This window comes from Triturus cristatus, chromosome 2_1 (genome assembly GCF_964204655.1).
Source record: "Triturus cristatus chromosome 2_1, aTriCri1.1, whole genome shotgun sequence".
In the NCBI taxonomy this organism is placed as follows: Eukaryota; Metazoa; Chordata; class Amphibia; order Caudata; family Salamandridae; genus Triturus; species Triturus cristatus.
This window is the reverse complement of record NC_140581.1, coordinates 439,529,863-439,553,391: the sequence shown is the minus strand read 5'-3', so window position 1 is coordinate 439,553,391 and position 23,529 is coordinate 439,529,863. Positions and strand designations below refer to the sequence as shown.

Below are 23,529 nucleotides of genomic sequence, written 5' to 3'. Positions count from 1 at the left end.
TATTTTGTGCTGAATGTTCAGTTGACTATAAAAAAAAAAAAAAGAGACTAAACATTTTCTCTATGTGTAATAAGAATCTAGCCCACATATAGGGGGTACACATGATCCCTGACTTGCCTCGCAGTTTACTAATAGTATTTATTGCCCTCAGGGGAGGGGCAGGAGTGTTTCTCAGTTCATGTTTAAACACTCACTTTTAATAAATATATTACTAAATCATGATGTGGTAGCGCACTGTCATTTACAGAGAGTAAATTTCCAAGAAATGGCAAATGACCTTCCCACTACCTTGCAGCTTTACAGATAAAACTATAGTGTATTAACAATAAGCTGAGAAAATTGGGTTTCAAAAAACATATTTATCATTTGCACATCACCAAGTAAAGTGTTCTGATTTGTTTTTCATCCAATTAAAATAATTTCATCACACGGAATTACAAAGAAATGGGCTTTTACAACTACTGAAATATATTTTTAAATGTTTGCACAGTTGACTTATTAGCTATTTAAATGTGTGTTAGAAAAACCGGATACCCTTCAGCCTTTTATTTCACCCGTGCAGCAGGTCAGACAGCTCATTTTACAAAATCCTGGAACTCTGTAGTGAGAGAAGGAAACGTAACTGTAAACTGACTTCTGATCTCTTCATCTGAACCCAGAGCAAATGTGACAAGATAAAAACAAGATTTAAAGGCATCTTTATTGCTCCTTCACTGTCTGACTGAACAGAACACCTGATTTTTGTCAACTTACCCGAACGGCAAGTAGGTCCTAAGTATATCTCGACCTGATAAAGTCTGACTCGCCATAGTGAGTGGGAGGGGGGGGGGTCGATTTTTCGAGGCCTGTATGTCATTGGACTGCTTCAGAGCTTACTGCCCTTCTAAATTTATGGTGACAAGCTGTGGGAAAGTCATGCAAAAGTGAGAGCATGCATGCTCACCCCTTGACAATGATTGACAAAAGTACTTAGGAAAGGACAGGAGAAGCCATTTTACAAAAGCTGGAGGGGTATTGTGGAATCAAGTTCCCAATGGTGGGGTACTTTACAAGATAACTGATGTATAAGGACAGAACGACATCAGGTAAGGTGTATGCTGTGGAAAAGGGTAAGATTTTGCTGGGATGGAGGGAACAGAGGGACCGAATTAAAGTTTGGCAGACAAGGTACTCCATCGCAGACGCATCAGGAGTACCCTGTCCGCCCGCCTCATTTATAGTCCGTATTCTGTCGAAGCGCCATGTTTGGCCCCATCAAATACTTCCTCCGACGGTCCGATGAAGTTGGGCCGTCCAAGGAAGGACTTTATACATCGTCCACCCCAAAAAGGACATATTGAGTAAAGTCTTTCTTTCCTTTCCGTTACCACCAGGAAAAACCCGGTCCTAAAGAACAGGAAAAAAAACACAATGACCCCCCCCCCCCCCCCTCACATACGCCCACACCCTGGGAGGAAAGTTCCAGGATGTGCAAGACATTTCTTTTGTTTTCCAAAAACAAACTCCCATTTTGGGAGTTTGTTTTTGAAAGATAAAAAAAGCTTTTAAAAAAGGTACACGAACCACCATGTCGGTGGTTGCAGTCATTTTAAAGAGTTTTCTGCTTAGCCAGTGGACAACTCTAAATTTGGCCGGTACAAGTCCCTCTGAATGACGGAGGAGTATTGTCCTCCGCCATCTTGACAGAGTAAACTAAGGCCTCCAAACTCTAATTCAGGCCCAAAATGCCTTGGGGATAGATCTTAATCCAAATAATGCTGACCAAGTATTACTTACTGGAGAAGTGGAGGCAGGAAAATGAATGTGTGATTTCCCTATATTATTCAGTAGGGCGCTTGGTTGTTTAAAGACGTTTTGAACATCGCATCGTACTGAAAAAGGGGTCTGTGCCATGAGTGCCCAAAGTAAGAATTGTTCTGCTGGGGCTTAGAAAATCCTTGTAGGAAGAATTGGAAAGATTGTGGAAATGAAAGATCATTGAATTGACAAGTGATAGAATGGCTGAGCCCAATTGTCCTGGCTAGGCAGAAACAAAAACGAAGTTTGTATGTGCGTCAATCTAGGAGATCGCAATGGTAACATCTGGAGGGGATCGTCAACCTCTATCACACATAAACAAGATGTTGTGGTGTGTGAAGTGCTGAATATTTTTCATTAGTGGATCTTTCTACAGCTTATCATCAAGACAAGCTAAACGATGATTTGAGAGACTGAACCTCATCAGTAAAACCAGAAGGTGCTTTTCCATTTGAACGTATGCCTTTCAGGCTTGTTTCTACTTCTGTGGTCCTTCAGAGATTATTGCAACCATTTTTGGGGACCAAGTGCAATGTTTTATTTTTTCAGATGATGTGTTGGTGCGGGGTTCAATAGTAATGGAACATGATGAAGTTTTAAGGAAGGTTCTCTTAGGATTAGAGGAGGCAGGTTGAACAGTGGGAATTTTAAAAGATTAGAAGTTTGAGGTACCGGAAATGGAGCATTTGGTTAATTCATTGTCCAGCAAGAGTGTGAGGCCAAAACTGAAGCTAGTGGAGGCTAATGAAAGAGCACCGGCTCCAGGAGGTAAAGAACAATTGTGTTCTTTTCTCGGCTTAGCCGAATATTATACCAAGTTCGCTGACCATTTCTTTGATCATGTTCATTCACTAAGGGTGTTGATGCATAAAGGAGAAAATATTGCATAGTTTGAGGAGTGTTAATGAGCCTTTTAGGAACACCATTTCCAAGGCAGAGTTAAAGCCCTTCGACTTGTGGGACAAAATGCCAACATGTACGAGTTAAGCCCAGTTCTCATGCAGATCAGGGAAGGATGAAAATGAAAGTTGCAGAGAGTAGCTACTTTATCTTAGAGACGGTGGCGTTGGCTTGCTGGTGGGGCTTGGTCGTTGAGGTGCAGATGTACTACAAGTCACTTGTGAATTTGTTTGCAACCAGGGGTGTGGGCAAAGCAATGCCTCACATCACAAAATGGTTAGGTAGTCTACAAGTATATTCATGTATGGTCAAATATGTGCAAAGTACTAAAAATGTGAATTCTGATAGTCTGCTCAAGCATCTATTGGAGCTAAGTGGACCTGAGGAAGATGATGATTGCATGGTGGCAGACATAAATCACGTAGAGGTGCCATTTTGGAGGAGGACTTGAAATAGGAAGGGCTAGGTGATGTGGGCTGCAGAACGTCAACGAAGATATTGCTAGTAGTAAGGTTTGGAAGGCTTGTAGATTGGAGGACATGGAAGGGTGCAAAGCGTCTGAATTGTCTGTGTTCCATGGAGTTGTGAGGAGGAACAACAGGTTGGTGGCTCCTGAAGCATTGCAAGAGAGATTGATGGGCCTGTTGCATGAAGGACATTGTGGAATGGCCACCATAAAAAGGCAAGCACAGGCTGATTTCTTGTAGCCGGGTTAGAGAGGTTTTTCGCAGGCCTCGACAATTCTACTCGCCCACTAGCTATGGCGAGACAGATTTTATCAGGGTGAGCTATATTTAGGTCCTAATTGCCCTTGTCACATTTATTCTGTGTTCAGAGACTGAAGTTAATAACCAGTTTAAATCTACAACTACTTTTTTTTCTCTTACTGCAAAGTTCAAGGATTTTGTTAAGTGAACTGTCTGGCAAACGAGCTGTACAAAGAGTGTGAAACGAAAGGCTGCAGGATGTCATGTTTTATTCTAACACATTTAAATAGCTAACAAGTGAACTGTACAAACATTTTTTTTTTAAGTTCAGTAGTTATGAAAGTCTTTGTTTTGAAATTCTGTGTGATGAAAATATGTTAACAGGATTAAAACAATTAAGAACACTTTACTTGGTGATGTGAGAAATGATACAAATGCTTGCTGAAACCCAATTTTCACAGATTGTTACGCTATATTGTTTTATATGTAAAATTGTATGTTAATGGGAACGTTTTTGGCCACTTCAATAGAAACTGTACTGTATGTAAAAATAAATGACAATGCACTACCCCCTTATGCTTTTGTAAAATACTGATTAAAAGTGAGTTTTTAGAGATGAACTGGGGAACATTCCTGCCTCTGCCTTGATAGCAATGCTATTAGTGAACTAAGAGGCAAGTGAGGGTTCATGTGTACCCTATATGTGAGCTAGATTCTTATTATGCATGGAGCAAACAATTAGTCTATTAAATTAAACCAAATAGGTTTTTTTGTACAGCAGGAATGCTGATCTCACATATTGGAAAGTGCTCTCATTAATGATAATGAAGAAAAAAGGTGGCTCTACAAAGTAAAATATTTGCTTAGGATGACATAATTAGACCAGTTTATGGGTCAAGTACTTTACAGTTAGAACAAATAGATTATTCAAGTTACTAGACCTGCAGATCTAGTAACATTTTTAGAATCCTGTCATTGGTGCATGGCATGCACAGGCAGTGACAAGTCACATGTTACCGAAGAGATACAAATTGTTCCAGTAGAATTTCCCAAACGAGCTTGGGAGAAAGTAGGATTGGATATTTGTGGCCCTTTCAGAAGTCTGGGTTTGGATGAAAGGTACGCTGTTGTACTAACTGACCATTCTCCAAGTGGCAGGAGAAAGAGTTTTTGAAAGCAACTGAAGATTCCAACCTAGTGAACTTTTATGAGGAAATATTTCCTACGAGGGGTGCCTTAAGGAGGTGAAATTGACAACTTTTCCTTGTTTATTTTTGAAGAGTTTGAAGTGATTCTGAAATGTGAAAGAATCAGTCATTACAAGACAGCATTGTACTATACACGTGAGAGTGGACTGATGGAAAGGTTCAACATAGTGCAGTGTGTATGTGTACACTTGTTTGAACAAAGTTAATTGGACTGGAGATAAAAAAAAAAGAAATGATATGGTGTTACAGAACCACACCATACTCTAAGACAAGGGAGACCCTAATCTTTCTTTTAAAGAGCAGAGTACCGTGTACTATGGACACACTGTCTTTGATGGACAGAACGAGTAAGAAGGGAATTGATAAATTAAGAACGGCTGAGATGATGAAATGTAAAAAAGATAATTCTATGTCGGGACTGGAAGCGAGGATTATGCATTTCTTTCTTCACTCTTTATTAACAGCAGGTTCAAAGATAAAGTAAAAAAACATCACTGAACCTACAACTCCCATGAACACTAGAAGTAACCATGGCCACCAACAGTCCAATCACATAACAGTCCAACAGTCCATATAATACTGGTGATGTTGTAGTCCTTCCTCTTTCTTCACTGCTGCCTCGTCAGTTAAGTCCCTTCATTCCTTCTTCCTGCCTTGGGTAGTTAAGATTTAGGGATTGATTGTCTATTGTGATTTATTTCGTGCTAGCTTGTGTCACACTCTGCGAGCGCCCTCAAGTCAGCGGTTTCACTCCGCTTCAATTCCCCGAGCGGTAGGCTCTTTGACCCGAGCGCGTCTTTTCTGGGTGCGCTAGGTGGTGTTGTTTCGTGCCACCAATGCATTTTATCGCACCACAAAGCAGTTAGGAGCGCTGCGGTGTTTACGTTCGCGCTTGGCACGATTTGAGCGGCCTCCCGCTCGTGCCTGCTTCCCTCCAAACCCTCGCTGACACCGCACAGCAGTAAGAGAGAAGGGCTTAGCCCATACATATGGTTATCTTTACTACTGCCTTTCAATCAGGTGAACTTTCTTGGCAACTCTTGGTGACTCCAGTCAGAATTTAAGAGCACCAGCGAGAGGGCTGCCCTCCTTATTTTCGGGCGTATCCTACTTGTGCTCTTACCCTCCATAAAAGGTGCAGTCCCACAATTATGCACCCTCTCTCTCCTCTGCCTCTGAGGAGGAATGCGCCCCCCCAACGGTGCCTTCCTGCAGGGGTGGACAAGTTCCTTTCCATCGCCATTTCAAAGGCGCTGGCCCCCCCTGCAGGAAAGAGTCAATAAACTGTCTGCCCAGGTCTTTAAGGGCACAAGGATCTTGGGAGACGGGGGCTGGGCCTAGTGGGGTGACCTCAGTTCCCCCACGTAAGGCTAACCAGCGTGACGCAGGACACCTTGAAGGCTTCAGCCATCTGACTGAAGTCTTTCACAAGAGTGCGCGCATGCTAAAGAAAGCACCCTACAGGGAGAAGGAGATAGCCTGGGTAACTAGCGACGCGGTCACAACAGATTTTGACCCCGAAGAAGGGTTCCCCGACATGGGGAAGGGTGATTTCCAGGAAGAAGAGGGTTCCTCTGATGAAACACAGGACTCAGGCAGGTTTTGGTGCCCAGAGTCTACCAACGCTGACCCTTGCGAAGGGGACTGTGCCCCTCCAGACATGTTCAAACCTGAGGGTATTTTTAGACCGCGTTCTTCGGGGTGGGTCCCTGAAAGGAAGGTAGCGGAGTACGTGGGCAACAAGATTAGACAGCCGCTAAGCAAGGAGGTGAGGGCCCACCTAAGGTCGGAATGCCCCTGACCATCAATGGCCAACAAGGTCACAGCTACCCCAGAGATAGACCCCAGGCTGTGCACCTTGTTCAGTAAATATATGAGGGACCCTAAGAAGGGGATCGACAGATCTTGGAGAGTTTGCCAGGACAAGCTCCTGGATGTAGTGGGACCTTTAACAAAGATCATAGAGCTTGCACAATGGTCAAAAGAGTCAGGTCAGCCTCTACCTACAGACGACGTGGCAGGGTGGACGCAGAGGGCCGTCTGCCTTCTTGGCAACGCCAACTGAGCCCTCTCCACAGAACGTCATCACTCTCTCTTACTGAAGATGGACCCTAAGTTGCAGGAACTCTCGTCCTTAGAGGCGGGTCCCATGTCCCACAGCTCTCTCTTCGGCAACCCCTTTGGCAAGGAGCTAAGGAAGTTTGTGGCAACCTTCTCAGCACTTGACAAAGCTCAAGCGTCGAAGATCTTCCCTGGGAAGGTTTTTGGTGGGGCTGGAAGAGGCAGGGGTCGCTCCTCATCACACCAATCCTATCAAGGCCCTAACAGAGCCCATTCCAGACAGAACAATGGCTGGCAGGACGTCCGGCAAGGAACCTTCTACCCTCCATTGGCGGAAAAGGCAGAAACAACCGTGGCCGCAGAGGGGCCCACAACAACTCCAGTGGTTACAATGGTAAGCACCATTCTGTTGGCACCGCTTCGTTTGGGAGGGAGACTAAGCATCTTTTCTCACAAGTGGACAGAGATAACATCAGACCCTTGGGTTCTAGAGCCTGTAAGGGGGTACCACATAGAGTTCTACGGAACCCCGGTCCAAGCAGTAAGGCCCCATCCTCTAGTCTTTTCCTCTCAGGATGAGTCCCTTATAGATCTGGAGGTCTAGGATCTTCTGGCAAAAGGGGCAATATGCCACTCCTAGCTGCATCCCTGAGACTTCCTAAGCAACTTGTTTTTAGTGGAAAAGAAGGACAAGGGCTTCCGCCCGTCATCAACCTCATGTCCTTCAACGAGTGGCCGGTATACCGCCACTTCAAGATGGAGGAGTTTCAGCTCCTCCGAGATCTACAGCTCCAGGACGACTGGTTGGCGCATCTCGACCTCAAAGACGCCTACCTGTCTGTCCCCATCTTTCCTCCCCACTGCAGGTGTCTCCAATTCAAATGGAGGGAGCAGGTCTTCAAGTTCCGGACCCTCCGATTCAGCCTGTCATCAGCACCATGTAGCTTTACCAAACTCCTCAAGCCAGTGGTGGAGCATTTATTTTATTTATTTATTTATTTATGGGCTTGTAACGCGCCGGCATCACACCCGAAGGTGTATCTCCGCGCGGTGCTGTGAAGGAACAGGTAGAGCAGCGCTCCCACTAGAACAGGGTGGTCTTAAGGTGTTTCCTGAAGGCTAGATGGCTAGGGCAGTCTCTGAGGGAAAGAGGAAGACTGTTCCACAGACGTGGGCCCATGATGGAGAGGGAGCGACCTCCTTGTCTGGTCTTGTTATGTCTAGGAACCTGAAGTAATAACTGATTGCTAGACCTAAGAATGCGGGAAGGGCGGTGGTATACAAATTTCTCGGCCAGGTAATGTGGACCGAGGTTGTGAAGACTCTTGTGCACCACACAGCAAATCTTGAATTCCACCCGTTTCCGGATGGGAAGCCAATGGAGGGCCTTGAGGAGGGGCAAGGATGGAGTTCTAGGGGGGGCATTGGTCACCAGGCGGGCCGCAGTGTTTTGAACCACCTGAAGTTTATTAAGCACTCCTTCGTTGGCTGCTAAGAATAGGCCATTGCAGTAGTCCAGGCGGCTCAAAACGAGGGCCTGGACCAAGGTCTTTCTTGTGTGGTCAGGTAGAAGGGGGAACACCTTCCGAAGGAGGCTAATAATGTGAAAGCAGGAACCCGCCGTGGTGCTGGCATGATGAGCAAGGGTGAGATCATGGTCTAGACGGACCCCCAGATTTTTCACCACCTGTTTAGGGGATGGGGCCTGACCCAGACTGGAGGGCCACCAGTCAGGGGTCCACAGGGTTTTTGCCCCTCCGAATAGCATGACCTCAGACTTTCCCACATTACACTGGAGAAAGTTCTGGGCCATCCAGCTGGCGATCGCAGTCATGCCGTTGGAGAAAGCTTGTCTTATCTCCGGGGTGAAGTCTTTAAAAGTGAACAGCAGCTGCGTATCGTCAGCGTAGGAGATGGGCATAAACCCGAAAGACCTCACAATGTTAGCCAAAGAGGAGACATATACGTTAAACAACGTAGGGCTAAGACAGGAGCCCTGCGGGACTCCTCTGGTGATGCTGGCCGAGGGGGAGCTGAAGGAACCCATATTCACCTTCTGGGTACGCTCAGAGAGAAAGCTGGTGAACCACGCCAAGGCGGCTCCATCAATACCAATCTCCTTTAATCTGGTAAGGAGAATTGCGTGGGATATGGTGTCGAAAGCTGCGGACAAGTCCAGCAGCACCAACACCACTGACATCCCTCTGTCCAGGGACAAGCGTATAGCATCCGTGACGGAGAGGAGAGCCGTCTCGGTGCTATACCTGGGCCTGAACCCCGACTGAGAGTGGTCCAGACAGCCGGCCTGCTCAATAAAGCTGGAAAGATGGTGATTCACATGCTTCTCCATCAATTTGCTGATGAACGGCAAGAGGGAGATAGGCCTCAGATTAGTCATATCAGACCAGGGGATGGAGGTGTTCTTCCTAATAGGCTTGACCATGGCCTCCTTCCATTCCCTGGGGACCAGTCCCTCAGAGAGGGAGCGATTGATCACCGTCTGAATGGAAGGACTGAGGACACTCCCAATGAGGTGCATGACACGGGCAGGAACTGGGTCCACTGGGCTGCCAGATTTAATAGTCCCGATCAGGGAGTTGACTTGGTCCAAGCTAATCTCGGGAATAGAGGACAGCGTAGCGGAAACAGCACCGACTGTTCCGGGCTGGGAGCTAAAAGAGGGGACCGTCTCCTCAATAGGTGGGCTTATTTGGGAGATGTTACGATAAATGGAGTCGATTTTATTGGCAAAAAACCCAGCGGTATCTTCACACAGTTTTTGGGTCAGCATTTCAGGACTGTCACAGGCGACGGGCTTGGTAAATGTGCAAAGAACCTGGTACAGTAGTTTAGGGTCGTTGCCAGCCTCAGACAGTTGGAAGACAATGTGGGATTTACGGGCAGCTCTGATGTTTTTATGATAGAGTCTCATGGCTGAGCCATAGCGATCTTTATCGGTCATACTGCGTGAGATTCTCCAGGCTTTCTCCAACTTCCTGCAGGCCTTTTTCTCCGCACGCAGTAGGTCCGAGTACCATGGTTCCTGCCTGCGGTCGGAGCGCCGATTACAGCGTCTTAAAGGGGCAATTAGATTGACCGCCGTGATCAAGGCATCATTGTATTTAGACAGAGCCGAACTGGTGGAGTCAGAGGGGAGAAAATCGGGAGGTACGAAAGTAGATTTAAAAGTGTCAGCGGACACCTTATACCACTGCCTGCGCCATAACGGAAGGGGAGCAGGTTGGGAACGTTCTGTGAAGAGGGCGGGGAGGGAAAAATTAATTACAAAGTGATCGGTCCATTCCACCTGCGTAGAAGGATAACATGACAGGAGGTGCGAGTTGGACAGGATTAAGTCGAGGGTGTGACCGGCCCGATGGGTCGGACCCTGGTTGCACTGTTTAAGACCTAGGGTAGATAGATCAGCCAGCAAGTTGCGCGCATCTGCGTTGTCAGCCAATTCACTGTGGACATTGAAGTCTCCAAGGAGTACAAAATTAGTCCCTATGCTGATATGAGGAGCTAATGTCTCCAGAAGGAGAGTCGAAGCCTCCCCACAAGGGCCAGGGGGACGGTACACCAGCGCTCCCTTCCAGCAAGCTTGTGACAAGGAGCCAATTCTGAAGACAAAGATTTCAATGTCCCTAGTACAGCATTGGTCGAGAAAGGTGACAGTGAGAGTGTCTTTATAGATTACTGCGACCCCGCCGCCGGTTTTGACAGGGCGGTCGAGCCTAAGAATCTTGTACCCCATAGGGATCCCCAGGGTGATGGCAGGGACCAGATGGGGTTTGAGCCAGGTCTCTGTACAAAAGCAGAAATCAGGGCGGGCCGAGTGGATTAAATCCCAAACCTCCGAGTGATGCTTCGGGAGGGATCTTATATTGCATAATATGCTATTGCCCCTAGGAGACCTGGGACACAAGTCCTCAGGGGTCAATGTGCCAGAAAGGGGAGGGCAAGGGTATGACTGGTAACGGCAATGCCTACATGAGAAAGGGCCCTCTGGACATAAGTCAGGGTCCTGAGCGCAACCTTTCAGCGGCGGGTGCCACAAATTACGTAGGTCATTGGAGGAGTACCTGAGTCTGTCAGAACCGCTAGCGAAAGGTGCCGCGGTAACAGGGGTCATGGCCCCTGGCCCCGTGCGGTCACGGACGGGCACAGACGGGCTCCTCTCTGGCTCGTCTCAGGCGCGACTAAGGCGCCCCCTGCGCGCAATCGCTGCGCGCTTGGGCGACGAGAGGGCTTAAATGCCCTGCCTGATGCAGTCAGCTAGAGCGCTAGCAGCGCGAAAGTGTGGGTGGGGTCACTGGCTCTTCCTGTCCCGCCCTCCGCTCAATCGGCACTGGTTGCCGTGTCGGACCGGGGCGGGGCAGGGGAAGAATCGAGCACAAGCCCTCAAGGAGTCAGAACGTCAGCATCTACGGACCCTGGGCATCAGGCTGATTATTTACTTGGACGACATCATATTGATGGATCAGTCCCGAGATCGACTGATAACTCACCTGAATATCACCATAACTCTTCTCCAGAGTTTAGGGTTCATCATCAACCAACAGAAATCGAACCCCGTCCCGCAACAGAGCTGATATTCTTGGGTTCCGTATCGATTCCAGGACAGCGACCCTGAATCTACTAGAGCAGAAGATTGCCAAGATCAAGAAGGAACTGAGGAAGGTTCTCAGACGGGACAGAATCTCTTTGCGTCAGCTTGCCAGGATTGTTGGTTTGTTTTCTTCCTCGAAACAGGCCATCTTCCAGGGACCGCTACACTACAGAGCACTACAGAGACTAAAGGCATCCCATCTCCGGAGGGGACTCACTTATTCCGAGCTAGTGTCTCTGACACAGGAAACCAGGAAGGAGCTCCAGTTGTGGATCAATCACATGGAGGCATGGAACGGTCTGGCGATCTTCGGCTCACAACCGGACCTGGTGATAGAACCGGATGACAGTTATCTGGGTTGGGGCACCAGAAGTGGATCGACCTCCATGTGAGGCAGATGGATGGAGGAGGAGCTTGCTCTTCATATCAACTGTCTAGAGCTGCTGGCAGGCTCATTTGCTATTCGATCCCTTACGAGGGTATCATGCTGTGTGCTTCTACGGATGGACGCAAAAGACACACAATTGATGGACGGAATGCAGAACAATCATTCTTTTGCTCACCATGCCACCCCAGTTTGGACACGGATGGACAACACGACAGCGGTGCAGTATATCAACCGACTGGGTGGCATCCGATCCAGAGCCATAGCAGAGCTTGCAAGGACTTCTAGCACTACTGCCTCCAGCGTCAGATTTCCATGACGGCGGAATACCTCCCCGGGGCGCAGGACTCCGTAGTGGACTGGAACTCCAGGCACTTCAGAGATGCCAGCGACTGGAGGATCGCGCCGACATTTTTCAGGGCACTGACGACACTTTGGGGACCATGCCAAGTGGATCTGTTTGCCTCCAGAAAGAACGCTCAACTACCCGGGTACTTCAGCTGGAGACCGGACCCAGGGGTAGATGCGAAAGATGCCTTCCTTCAGGATTGGTTGATGGATTTGGCATACGCCTTCCCTCCCTTTCTCTTCATCCAGTGGGTTGCACCGCAAGCCTGGCGGCAGAGAGCCTTGCTGATCCTGGTCACTCTGATCTGGCGATTGCAAGCATGGTTCCCCTCCCTCCTAGAACTGGCTTGGGCAGCCCCGGTACGAATGCCATTATACGACGAGATCCTGTTGGATCCTCTGGGGCCAGCCTCACCCATTGGTTCTCCAGGGCCATCTCCATCTCATGGCATGGAAAATTTCAGGCGATGCTGGCAAGATGTCAGACTTTCGCAAGGGGTTGAATTCCTTATACAACAGGCTTGGGCCCCGGGGACCATCAAGAGGTATAGATCGGCTTGGAGGAGATGGTTACGTTGGTGTGTGTGGAGAGACACCTGGATCCCATGGGCATCAGCATTACAGATATAGTGAACTTCTTGGCAGAACATTTTCAGGAAGGATTGGCTTATTGTACCATCAACTCCTTCAGATCGGCTATTTCAGCGGGTCATACACCTGTGAGTAATGTTCCGTGGGGGAACACCCCTGGGTGCGTAAACTCCTCAAGGGCATCAGGATTTTTCGTCCCACTGAACCCCGCTACGCTGGTCTGTGGAATGTACACCTGGTCCTCCGTCTGTTGTTATTGTGGCAGGACAATCAATATCTGTCCAGGAAGGAAATATCGGCAAAGTGTCTCTGCCTCATCTTGTGCAAGAGATCTTCAGATGTGAGGGCATTAGACCTTTCTTCTAGAATCTTTACCCCTGAAGGGGTTACATTAACCATCTCAAGGAGGACGAAGACGAGTACCAGGTCGGTATCCTATCAAGCCTTTCCTGATTCTCCTACGTTGTGTGTGGGCAGATGCCTGAAGGCCCACGAGGACATGACATTGGAGGTACGGCCTCCAGGGGAACAGCAGCTTCTGATTTCCATTCAAAAACCCTTTAAGGCTGTGTCATCCCCGGCCATTGCCAGATGGGTCAGATGGATCATGGCAGATGCCAGTATCGATACTAGTGTGTTTGGAGCACATTTCACTAGAGGGGCTATGGCTTCCAAGGCTGTCCACGTAGGGGGCAAATTGGAAGATATTATGAATGTGGAGGATTGGTCCTATGATTCCACTTTCAAAAAGTTTTACTTTAAACCAATCCTTGATGCATCCTCCCTGGTGGTAAGTAAGCTTTAAAAATGCATAATCCTCGCCTCTGGTCCTGACATAGAATGAAAAATTTCCTAGTTAACATGAAGGAAAACTTCAATTCTATCAAGGACACGAAGGAGAGGATTATCCCCCCCTGGCATGCTCTATCTATGCCTCTCTACCCAAGTGGACTTCCGCAATGACATACACGGATCCTACAGATACGAGAACGGGATCCTGTGATTAGCAGGAAAGTACTGAAATTTTACGTATCTGCTATGGTTTATTGTTTTGCTTGAGGTTCAACATGCACACTGTTCATAACAGCATCCAGTTCTTACACTGTACATCAATATCTAATGTGAGGTTATGGAACTCCTTGGATTCATTTGATATTCTCTATCATGTCCAGTAATATCCTCCTGGTGTTCGATTTGTTTGCTCCTGAATGTTGGTTACAATGGTAAGAATCTATCATGGGAGAGACTTTAACCTTTTATCCATATCTTCTGAAGTCCAGAGTCTAAAATGGAATAAGGTCCAGCGGGCCTAACTTCCTTCAGTGAAGAAGCGGAAGGACTACGACATAGTCAGTATTATATGGACTAACGGCCTGTTATGTGATTGGACTGTTGGTGACCATGGTTACTCCTAGTGTTCATGGGAGTTGTAGTCTCAGTGATGTGTTTTTTTCACTTTATCTTTGAACGTGCTGTTAATAAAGAGTGAAGAAAGAAAACGCATAATACTCGCCTCCGCGTCCTTAATAGAATTAGATTTTTCCTTCATTTTAACTAGGAAATTTTTCATTATGGCACAATGATAAACTGAGGAATGTGGGTCATGTGTTTGCAAAAGAAGACTTTGTGCAGGTGTACGAGTGCTGTATGGAAGAAGGGGATGTCTCGACGTTGGATCGTGACAATCAGTGGAATGCAAGGAAGGTTACTAAACGCAGGGACTTAGAGTGGAGTATGTTGGTCAAGGGTTTGGTTTCAAACTCAACTGGCAGTCTCAGTGGAATTTCCAGTGAGGACTGGTGTAAGAAGGAAAATGAGGCCCAGGAAATTGGATGAGTATATGTTTATGTTGTCAGAGTACCTGGAGCTTATTCACCAGGCTGAGTTTAATTGCTGTCCGTGTTTCCTAGTTCCTGTGTTTTACCATTTTTCAGTCCAGTTTTCTTTTCTTACTCAGTTTGCAGCATGCCCTGGCATGCTTACAGATAATCTGCATTACTTAATTACCATGTACACACTGTCCTGATTGCATTAGGAAAGGGTTGCTGTGTTCTGTGTCTTTACGTTTTGTTAGTGAGGGCTCTGGAATGTAGGATATAACAGACTGTGCTGTACTTACCAAGAGGTGGACGTTATGAGCATTATCATCAAGAAAATGATCTGTTACAGGCTATCCTACCCTGTTAAAAATAAACATAAAAAATAGTGACATAGCCGAATCCTTTTCAGTGTTAAAAGGTGAGGGCCTTTTTTAAAAATTTTGAACATAGAGCTATAGACACTGACATTACAATGCATGTATTCTTGGTCTCTCTAATGTGTCATATGTCACAAACATTTATTCAGAGCTCCATGGCAACAACCGTGATTTCAATTTTGGACGTTTAAAATGTTCTTATTATAGTTTTCTCCGGTTTAAACCATCTTTCAGCCCAATACATACCACAGTAGAAATTAATTTCCCTTCTTTATTTTTCCTAAATCTCACTCTCACTTGTTCCTAAATGCCGGAATGTATGTTCATCCGTCCATAGCACAAGGGACAATATTGAATAGTTGAGTAATATACCCACCGATGTATATATATATATATATATATTCACTTAAAAAACCATAGGTTTCACACATGTTATAGTTAGCTGGACATTTCACTCGTGAAAAACCATTGAAATTTCCACGTTATAGTTAGTGCAGGCAACTATAACTCACGCGACCGCAATCCTCTGCTGATGACGTCAGATATTACATCACTGATGACATATGTGTTTTTCTGAAAAAAAAATATTTGTAATATATGTATAGCTAAAAATTAATCGAAGAAGACATGGGTAAATAAGTGTCTAAATACAGTATTAGCATCAACAGAGGATTGCGGTCGCGTGAGTTATAGTTGCCTGCACTAACAATAACGTGGAAATTTCAATGGTTTTTCACGAGTGAAATGCCCAGCTAACTATAACGTGTGAAACCTATGGTTTTTTAAGTGAATTTGCAAGGTTTTTTAAATGCTAATTCCTAACTATAACGTGTGTGAAACCTATGGTTTTTTCAGTGAATTTGTACGGTTTTTTAAATGCTAATTTATGTATTTATTTTTTTTAAGTTTTTCCACCGTGCGCGCACCGCGCGCCCACATTACGTAGTTCGCGGAATTTTTCCGTTTCTACCGTGCGCGTACGCTACGCGCACTCCGCGATTTTTCGTAAAAAAATTAAAATACATTTTTGCCCTTGGGGGTCCTTCTGGGACCCCCTGACCAAGGCTAGGGGGTCAGGAACTGTCCAGCCTGCCCCCTTTTCACGTTATCCACCTTTGTTTTTCACCCCCTCAGACAGCGAGACACAAAATGGCGGTCGACACTTCCTGGTTTCGACCGATTCGAATGTTTACTAAGATCTAACAACCAATCAGAATCTCGCTCGCTCACGGCAGCGTGCGCGTACGGTAAGCTTACGGTACGCACTCGGAGCGCGCCTATAGATATATATATTGATTTAAATGCTATTTTCTCAGGAAATACTAAACAGATTTACACCAGACCTGCAAAAGGCACATCCCTGACCTGAGGACTACCTCTCTGCCAAATTTCAAGTAATTCTGTTCAGCCGTTCGGGCTGCAGCTTGGACTAAAGGTCCTATGGAAAAATGCATGGGGAAAACGCGTTTTGGGACCCCCCCTTTTTCTCAGCCCCCGCTTGACGAATCCCCCCGAGACTTTCAGGGAAGGAGCGGAGCGGAGCGGCCCACCTATTTTGAAAATTTCGCGAGGATTCGTCATTCGGCGCCAAAGTTATTCAAAATAGAATGTTGCGGATTTCCTATGGAAACACGGTCCTAACTATAACTATCTACTGGCGACCGACAGTAGATATATATATATATATATATATATATATATATATATATATATATATATATATATATAGTCACACACACACAAAACCTGCTTTATCTAAAATGACAATCCAGCTTCCAACTAACGAAAGAGACTTCCCTAAAATGTTTATATTTCTCATAATTTTTATTTTGCCACTGCAATTAAAAACTAGGGGCCAGATGCATCAAGCATTTTTCTCCTCGCAAATGGGCCGATTCGTAGAAACACCCATTTGCGATCGCAAAAAATTGCTTTGGCGAAGCATCAAACACAATTCTGCAATTCGGTAACCTGTTACCGAATCGCAAAACGGGTTTGCGATTCGCTATTTGGACGGGGCATGTTTAGGGCGTCCCTTCCAAATAGCGAACCTTTAACGGTATTCATGAATGTTTTGAGACCGTGAATGTGACTGCAAAAGCATTCACATTTTAAGTAGGTGGTAACCCATTTGCAAATAGGAAGGGGTCCCTTCAATGGACCCATTCCCCATAGTGAATGTTTGTAAAAGCATTTTAAGAGTCCCACGGACCACTGCCTGCTCTTAAAAAATAAAAAGTAAACTTTCCATTTTTCTTTAAGGAAAACGTGCTGCTTTACAAAAACAATAAAGATTGCTTTATTTAAAAGCAATCACAGACATGGTGGTCTGCTGATCTCAGCAGGCAACATCATCCCTGTGATTTTTGCGATTCCTAGGGGGTCGCAAATTGCGACCTACCTCATTAATAGTCATAAGGTAGGTCACTTGCGACCCCTTAGGAATTGCAGAAAGTGTACAACACACTTTCATGCATGCCGTTTTGCGATTTCCCAATTGTGAATCGCAAAGGTTCGGAATTAGGGAATAGCAAAACATTTTTGATACATCTGGCCCTTGACTCCCCATTTTCTACTGCAAGATACCACTCTTGGGCTTTTCCAAATGTTGGCATGCCTTTAAAAATACATATATATAGCATATCTGCCAACAGACCCACGATTATTTAAGCCAAAATGGCTTTATTTTAGCTGTCCCTGGCATAAAATAGACTCTGCAACAATATGTCAATGGGGAAAATACATTCTCCCGATTAATATTTAAATATCTCTCACTTGCCATTTGTAAACTGTTGGCATGTATGCTTTATATGTGATGTTAGTTGCGACAAACATATAAGGCTACCTCAGCTGATCGAATGACAGCTGCGTTCGCGTGAATGTATCACAAAGTGTACAGTGCCCTGGCCTCACCTGCCCCTCTCCGAGAAAGTCCAGTTTCTCATAGCGTCGGGCTCGGGATCTAGCGTCCATAACTCAGCTGCTCACCAACCAACAGCAGTATCAAGTATTGGAAGCACATTCACAGCCACTTCCGGCCCGGCATCTAAACGACTACTTCCGGGTCACAAGGAAAGAGAAAAAAAAGACTAAAGATCTTGCTTAAGTCAGCGCCTGCGAGGCGTTCTCTGAGTTGAGGCTGAAGTCTAGAATCCAAAGGGATAAAAACGATAGTCGATTCTCCAACCAATTAATCTTTAATAGTAGTCTCCTTTCCTTCTATAATGTGTTCCTGAATTAAACGCAAGCGTGGGCAGTCAACGTCCGTTAGCAGCCCCACGCTTTTGTGGCTATGGCAACAAATGCGCGTCACGTCGTTCCCATGGTAACAATGACGCCTCCTCAGTCATACCAGTGCATGGTTTCGGCTAACATCTGTACAGGCAGACCCCCGCTCACGGCCTCAAGGTGCTGCCGCCGCAAGTTACTGGTTCAAGAGAGGTTTTCAGTCAAGACTTCAGGGGCCGCATCACAAATACAACTTGATGCGGTAAAACATTAAACACATCTCCAGGTTAAGTAGCTGCAAAAAATCTACTACTCATTAGAGGGGCTACTGGAAAAAGAACAGTCGTTCATCAAGATATTCAATAAAATACCACCGATGCTGCCTTACTACAACCTGAACGGTCGCGTGTTTGGTACGCGAGAAAAAACTTGAAGATTACTCACATTTGTGTACCTTTGCCAACGCACGTTCTCGGTATCAACACGAATTATCAAGAAATGAAGCAAGCCCTGCTGGTTCTTAGCACATGACAACAATGGTTTAAGGAAACAAGTTGTGTTGAGATAAGGAAATATGGAGCAGCAACATTAGATAACGTTTATCTCTATTCTCCCTCACTTCAGTTCTGGGCCGCCTCCACCTTTTATCCATAGGCATGCAGTCAGCACACTCCCACTGTGTGCGGAAGCTGTATCTATTCTACGTCACATCATGCAAAAAGCATCCCTCTTGTCCATGCACGAATACTTTCATCACAGAAGGAGGAAACAACATCCGCTTCTGCCACCACACGCAACCCCTCTGGATGGACCACGACTGCGTACATTTCTCCTTCGCTCCTACTTCCAACACAAGATCAAGTCCCTCTACGACAACTTCAACAAACAGGAACAAGACACCGACACTACACCTATCTCCAGCAACGCCAGCCAGCCTAACATCTCCGCCTGGACCCCTGTCACCACAGAAGGCAACGCCAAGACCATGAAGAGCATACACTTAGGAGCCCCCAATGACCCCGGCCTGGCGCACATCTTCCACAGAGCCGCCGCCACCATAGCACACGAACTACGACACACCATCAACTCCACCTTCGAAACCGGCACGTTCCCCGATGACTGGAAATGCGCAGAAGTCAAGCCCCTCCTCAAGAAGCCCGCCGCAGACCTGACGGACCTCATGAACTACAGACCCATCGCTCTCCCCCCCTTTGCAGCCAAAGTCACTGAGAAGATCGTCAACATCCAGCTCACGAACTTCATAGAAGCTAACGCAATCCTCCACTCCTCCCAATCCGGATTCCATAGCAACCACAGCACCTCCTAGCCGCCACAGAAGAATCCGCACTCTCCTCTACCAAGCCCTCATTCTACTAGACCTTTCTGTAGCCTTCGACACCGTCTCCCACCACACACTCACCGCCAGACTCCACGACGCTGGCATACAGGCAACATCCCTAGACTTGATACGCTCATTCCTCACCGGCCAAACCAAAAGAATCAGACTCCCGTCCTTCCTCTCGGAACCCACAGAGACCAGCTGCGGAGGACCCCAAGGATCATCGCTCAGCCCCACAGTCTTCAACATCTACATGGCCCCCCTCGCTGCCATCGTCAGAAAGCATGGACTCAGCATAGTATGCTACGCCGACAACACCCAACTTACTCTCTCCCTCACCAAGGAACCCCACATTACCCGACACAGCTTTTAGGAAGGAATGAAAGACGTCGCAACCTGGATGAGCAGCAGCTGCCTGAAGCTAAACTCGTAGAAAACAGAAGTCCTCATCCTCGGATCTACCCCAACTGCATGGGACAATACCTGGTGACCCACCATCCCCGGCAACCCCCCCACACCCACGGACAACCCCCTCAACCTCGGCATCATACTCGACTTCTCTCTCCCCATGACCCGACAGATCAATGCTGTTTCCTACACGTGCTTCAACACTGTCCGCAAAGCCTTCAAATGAATCCCCCCAAATCCAGAAAGGGTGTCACCCACACACTCATAAACAGCAGACTGGACTACGGAAATACCCTCTATGCCCGGAATCAACAACGCTCTACTCTGCAAACTCCAGACCATCCAGAACACCACTGTCAGACTTGTCTTCGGCATCTCACAACAAGACCACATCACCCAGCACCTACGAGACCTCCATTGGCTCCCCGTCGAAAAGAGAGTGACCTTCAAGCTGCTCACTCACGCCTACAAATACCTCTACAACATTGGACCCGCATACCTCAACGAAAGTCTCCTTCTACGCACCCCAGAGAAGCCTCCGCTCCACCGTCCTCACCCTGGCCAAAACCCATGCATCCGTAGAGCCAGAATGGGAGGAAGATCCTACTCCTACATCGCGACCAAGACCTGGAAAAAACTCCCCCTCAGCATCAGACGACCCCCCCACCCTGCAAGCATTAAGGAAGAGCCTCAAGACCTGGCTCTTTGGATGTGATGGAGATGCACGAAACCACCCCCTCCCCCCAGCACCTTGAGACACTCACAGGTGAGTAGCATGCTTCACATATCCCTGATTGGTTGATTGATTGAAGGAGTCTTACTAAAATGCACTTAGGGACAGAACGTACTCATTACTACACAAAAACACTCCTACTTGTAATTCAGGCACCATGTGCAAGGCTGTCTGAGTTGGCCCTAGGCAGCACACTGTACGCCAGCGCAGTGAGAGAGCGGAAATATGTCATATCTTAGTAGATATGTAACATTTCTGCTCTCTCCATGTCACGCAATGCAGCCCTGCAAGTTGTGTTGCTTCCTTGCTTGACTTCTTAGTAACTCTGCACCTTTCTACATACCCACCTCATACACACACACACACAGAATGATCACAAAGATCTGGGTGTCACACAGAACCCTTCTTTGGGACATCTGAGACAATCTATCTGAACACCCTCCGCAAAGCCTTCAAATGAATCACCCCCAAATCCAGAAAGGCTGTCGTCCACACACTCATAATCAGAAGACTGGACTACGGAAATGCCCTCTAGGCCGGAATCAACAAAGCTCTACTCCGCAAACTCCAGACCACCCAGAACACCTCTGCCAGACTCGTCTTCGGCATCTCACGACATGACCACATCACCCAGCACCTACGAGACCTCCATTGGCTCCCCGTCGAAAAGAGAGTGGTCTTCAAGCTGCCCACTCACGCCTACAAATCCCTCCTCAACACCGGACCCCAATACCTCAACGAGAGTCTCCTTCTATGCACCCCAGAGGAGCCTCCCCTCCGCCGACCTCACCCTGGCCAAAACCCCATGCATCCGCAGAGCCAGAACGGTAGGAAGAGCCTACTCCTACATCGCGACCAAGACCTGGAACGACTCCCTCTCAGCATCAGACAACCCCCACCCTGCAAGCATTAAGGAAGAGCCTCAAGACCTGGCTCTTTGGATGTGACGGAGATGCACAAAACCACCCCCTCCCCCCAGCGCCTGGAGACCGTCACAGGTGAGTAGCGCGCTTCACAAATCCCTGATTGATTGATTGAAGGAGTCTTACTAAAATGCACTTAGGGACAGAACGTGCTCATCCCTACACAAAAACATTCCTACTTGTAAGTCAAGCACCATGTGCAAGGCTGTCTGAGTTGGCCCTAGGAAGCACACAGTACGCCAGCGCAGTGAGAGAGCAGAAATATGTCATATCTTAGTAGATATGTCACATTTCTGCTCTCTCCCTGTCACGCAATGCAGAGTTGCAAGTTGTGTTGCTTCCTTGCTTGACTTCTTAGTAACTCTGCTCCTTGCTACATACCCATCTCATTTACACAGACACACAGAATGATCGCAATGATCTGGGTGCCACACCGAACCCCTCTTTGGGCCATCTGAGACCATCTATCTGAAGCCTCCATCACCCCCTCTTCTGTTCATCAGAGCCTTATTATCTTGAAGTTCCCTTTGCTGATTGCCATATCCCTTTGATCCCTTTGTTAGGCATTAACCATTTTTTCTGGCTAAAACCATCTGAGTTTCTCAAACCCTTTCTGCCATTCGTCACAGACCACAATCATTTTCACCAATCCTCCTTTAAACTCCTCTGCCAGGTTTCATTCCCTATGCCCTCAGATCCACCCGTAGACTACTATGCCAGCATCAGACTGCGTCTTCTACACTCAAATGTCAGTGTACAACAGTCCCAGCTTTTTATTCAATTTGCATGCTCTGAATTTTCAGCAAATACTTACCAGTTCCATACATGGCTGAAGAGGTCGGGTTTCTAGGGGTTAGCAGTACAAGAAGCATGAATAAGAACCATTTACAATGGGGGTATCCTAATACATGTGACCTAGACTCGCATACATGTTCTCCTACTCCTGGTCTTCTTCCTTCACTTCTAGGCCCTTCTGTGCCTTTAGACATTGGTTCTCCTCCTAGTCCTGTTACAAGTCCTCCTTTTCTGGGTTGTGTTGGTTCTCCTGATCCTTATCCTACCCCTGGTCTAACTAGTTCTGGTTACCCTGGTACTGGTTTCCTGAATCTGGGGGTCCTGGTTGTAGTCTTTCCAGACCCTTGTCTTCCTGGCCTTGCCCTGCTCCTGGTTCATCATTGAATTAGCCACTCTTGGGCCTCCTGATTCTGCTCCTACTGGACTCGGCGATGCTGCGAACACAAGTTAAGTGGTTTTATTTCTTTTCTATTTTAAGTTAACTTATCTTGTATGTCGAGTTCCCCGACCCCCGCCCACTGCCCCACCGCTCTTACCTGTGGCAGCAGCCCCTGCCCCTGAACCCTGCCAGCCTGGTTTTAATACCCCAGTTTCTAGTCCTTCTGCTCAACTTGGAACTTCAGGTTCTGGTCCCTTGGTTCTGACCTCTCTGGTCTTCTTAGCCTTGTTCCTGTTCCTGCTTATTCAGATCCAAAGAGTCCACCTAATTCTCCCACATTTGGTCCGTGTTCTTAATGGCCCTAGTCCACCTCCTCCTGACCGCACTGGTTCTCTGGGCCCTCCGCCAACATTTTATGATATTCTTGGCCCTAGTCCTCCTGCTCGTTGTCATCTTGTACTATCCTCTCCTCTTTATCCTGGTCCTCTTTGTTCAGGTCATCTTAGCTATTCTTGGCTGTTCATAGCCACCTAGCTTGGTCATCATGTTGGCCTTTCTTGCCTTGGTCCTCCTTTTCCTCATCATCCTGGTCTTGCTTGTCTATACCAGGTCTTGATACTCTGGGACTCTGTGAATTGAGCTTGGTTGTGGTGCCACTGGTCATCATTGCCCTGGTCCTCTTAGCTCTTGTCTTGTTGGCTCTGGCTGCCTGACCATCTCTTCTTTATTTTTCAGGTCCTATTATCCTAGTCTTCCTTACTCTCTGTCAGGTTTGCCTAACATTGGTCTTCTTGTTCCTGGTCCTCATAGACCATGTTCTCTTCCTGGTTTTGTGCCCATTAGACTTGGTCGTTTTGTTTCTCATCCTTCTTATTTGGGTCTCTGCATGCATAATCTTCTTGATCCTGGTTCTTCTTGCCA

At 47.0% G+C, this 23,529-nt stretch overlaps 1 protein-coding gene across 1 annotated transcript in view; it reads right to left on the bottom strand.

Annotated features, from left to right (window-relative positions):
* Positions 1–17,875, bottom strand: part of CDK7 (cyclin dependent kinase 7) — a 236,933-nt gene extending 219,058 nt beyond the window's left edge. The window contains exon 1 of the mRNA XM_085632210.1: positions 17,717–17,875. Coding sequence (XP_085488336.1) covers positions 17,717–17,776 — 60 coding nt within the window. The 5' untranslated portion in view covers positions 17,777–17,875. The remainder of the gene's footprint in view (positions 1–17,716) is intronic.
* Between the last annotated feature and the right edge of the window lie 5,654 nt (positions 17,876–23,529).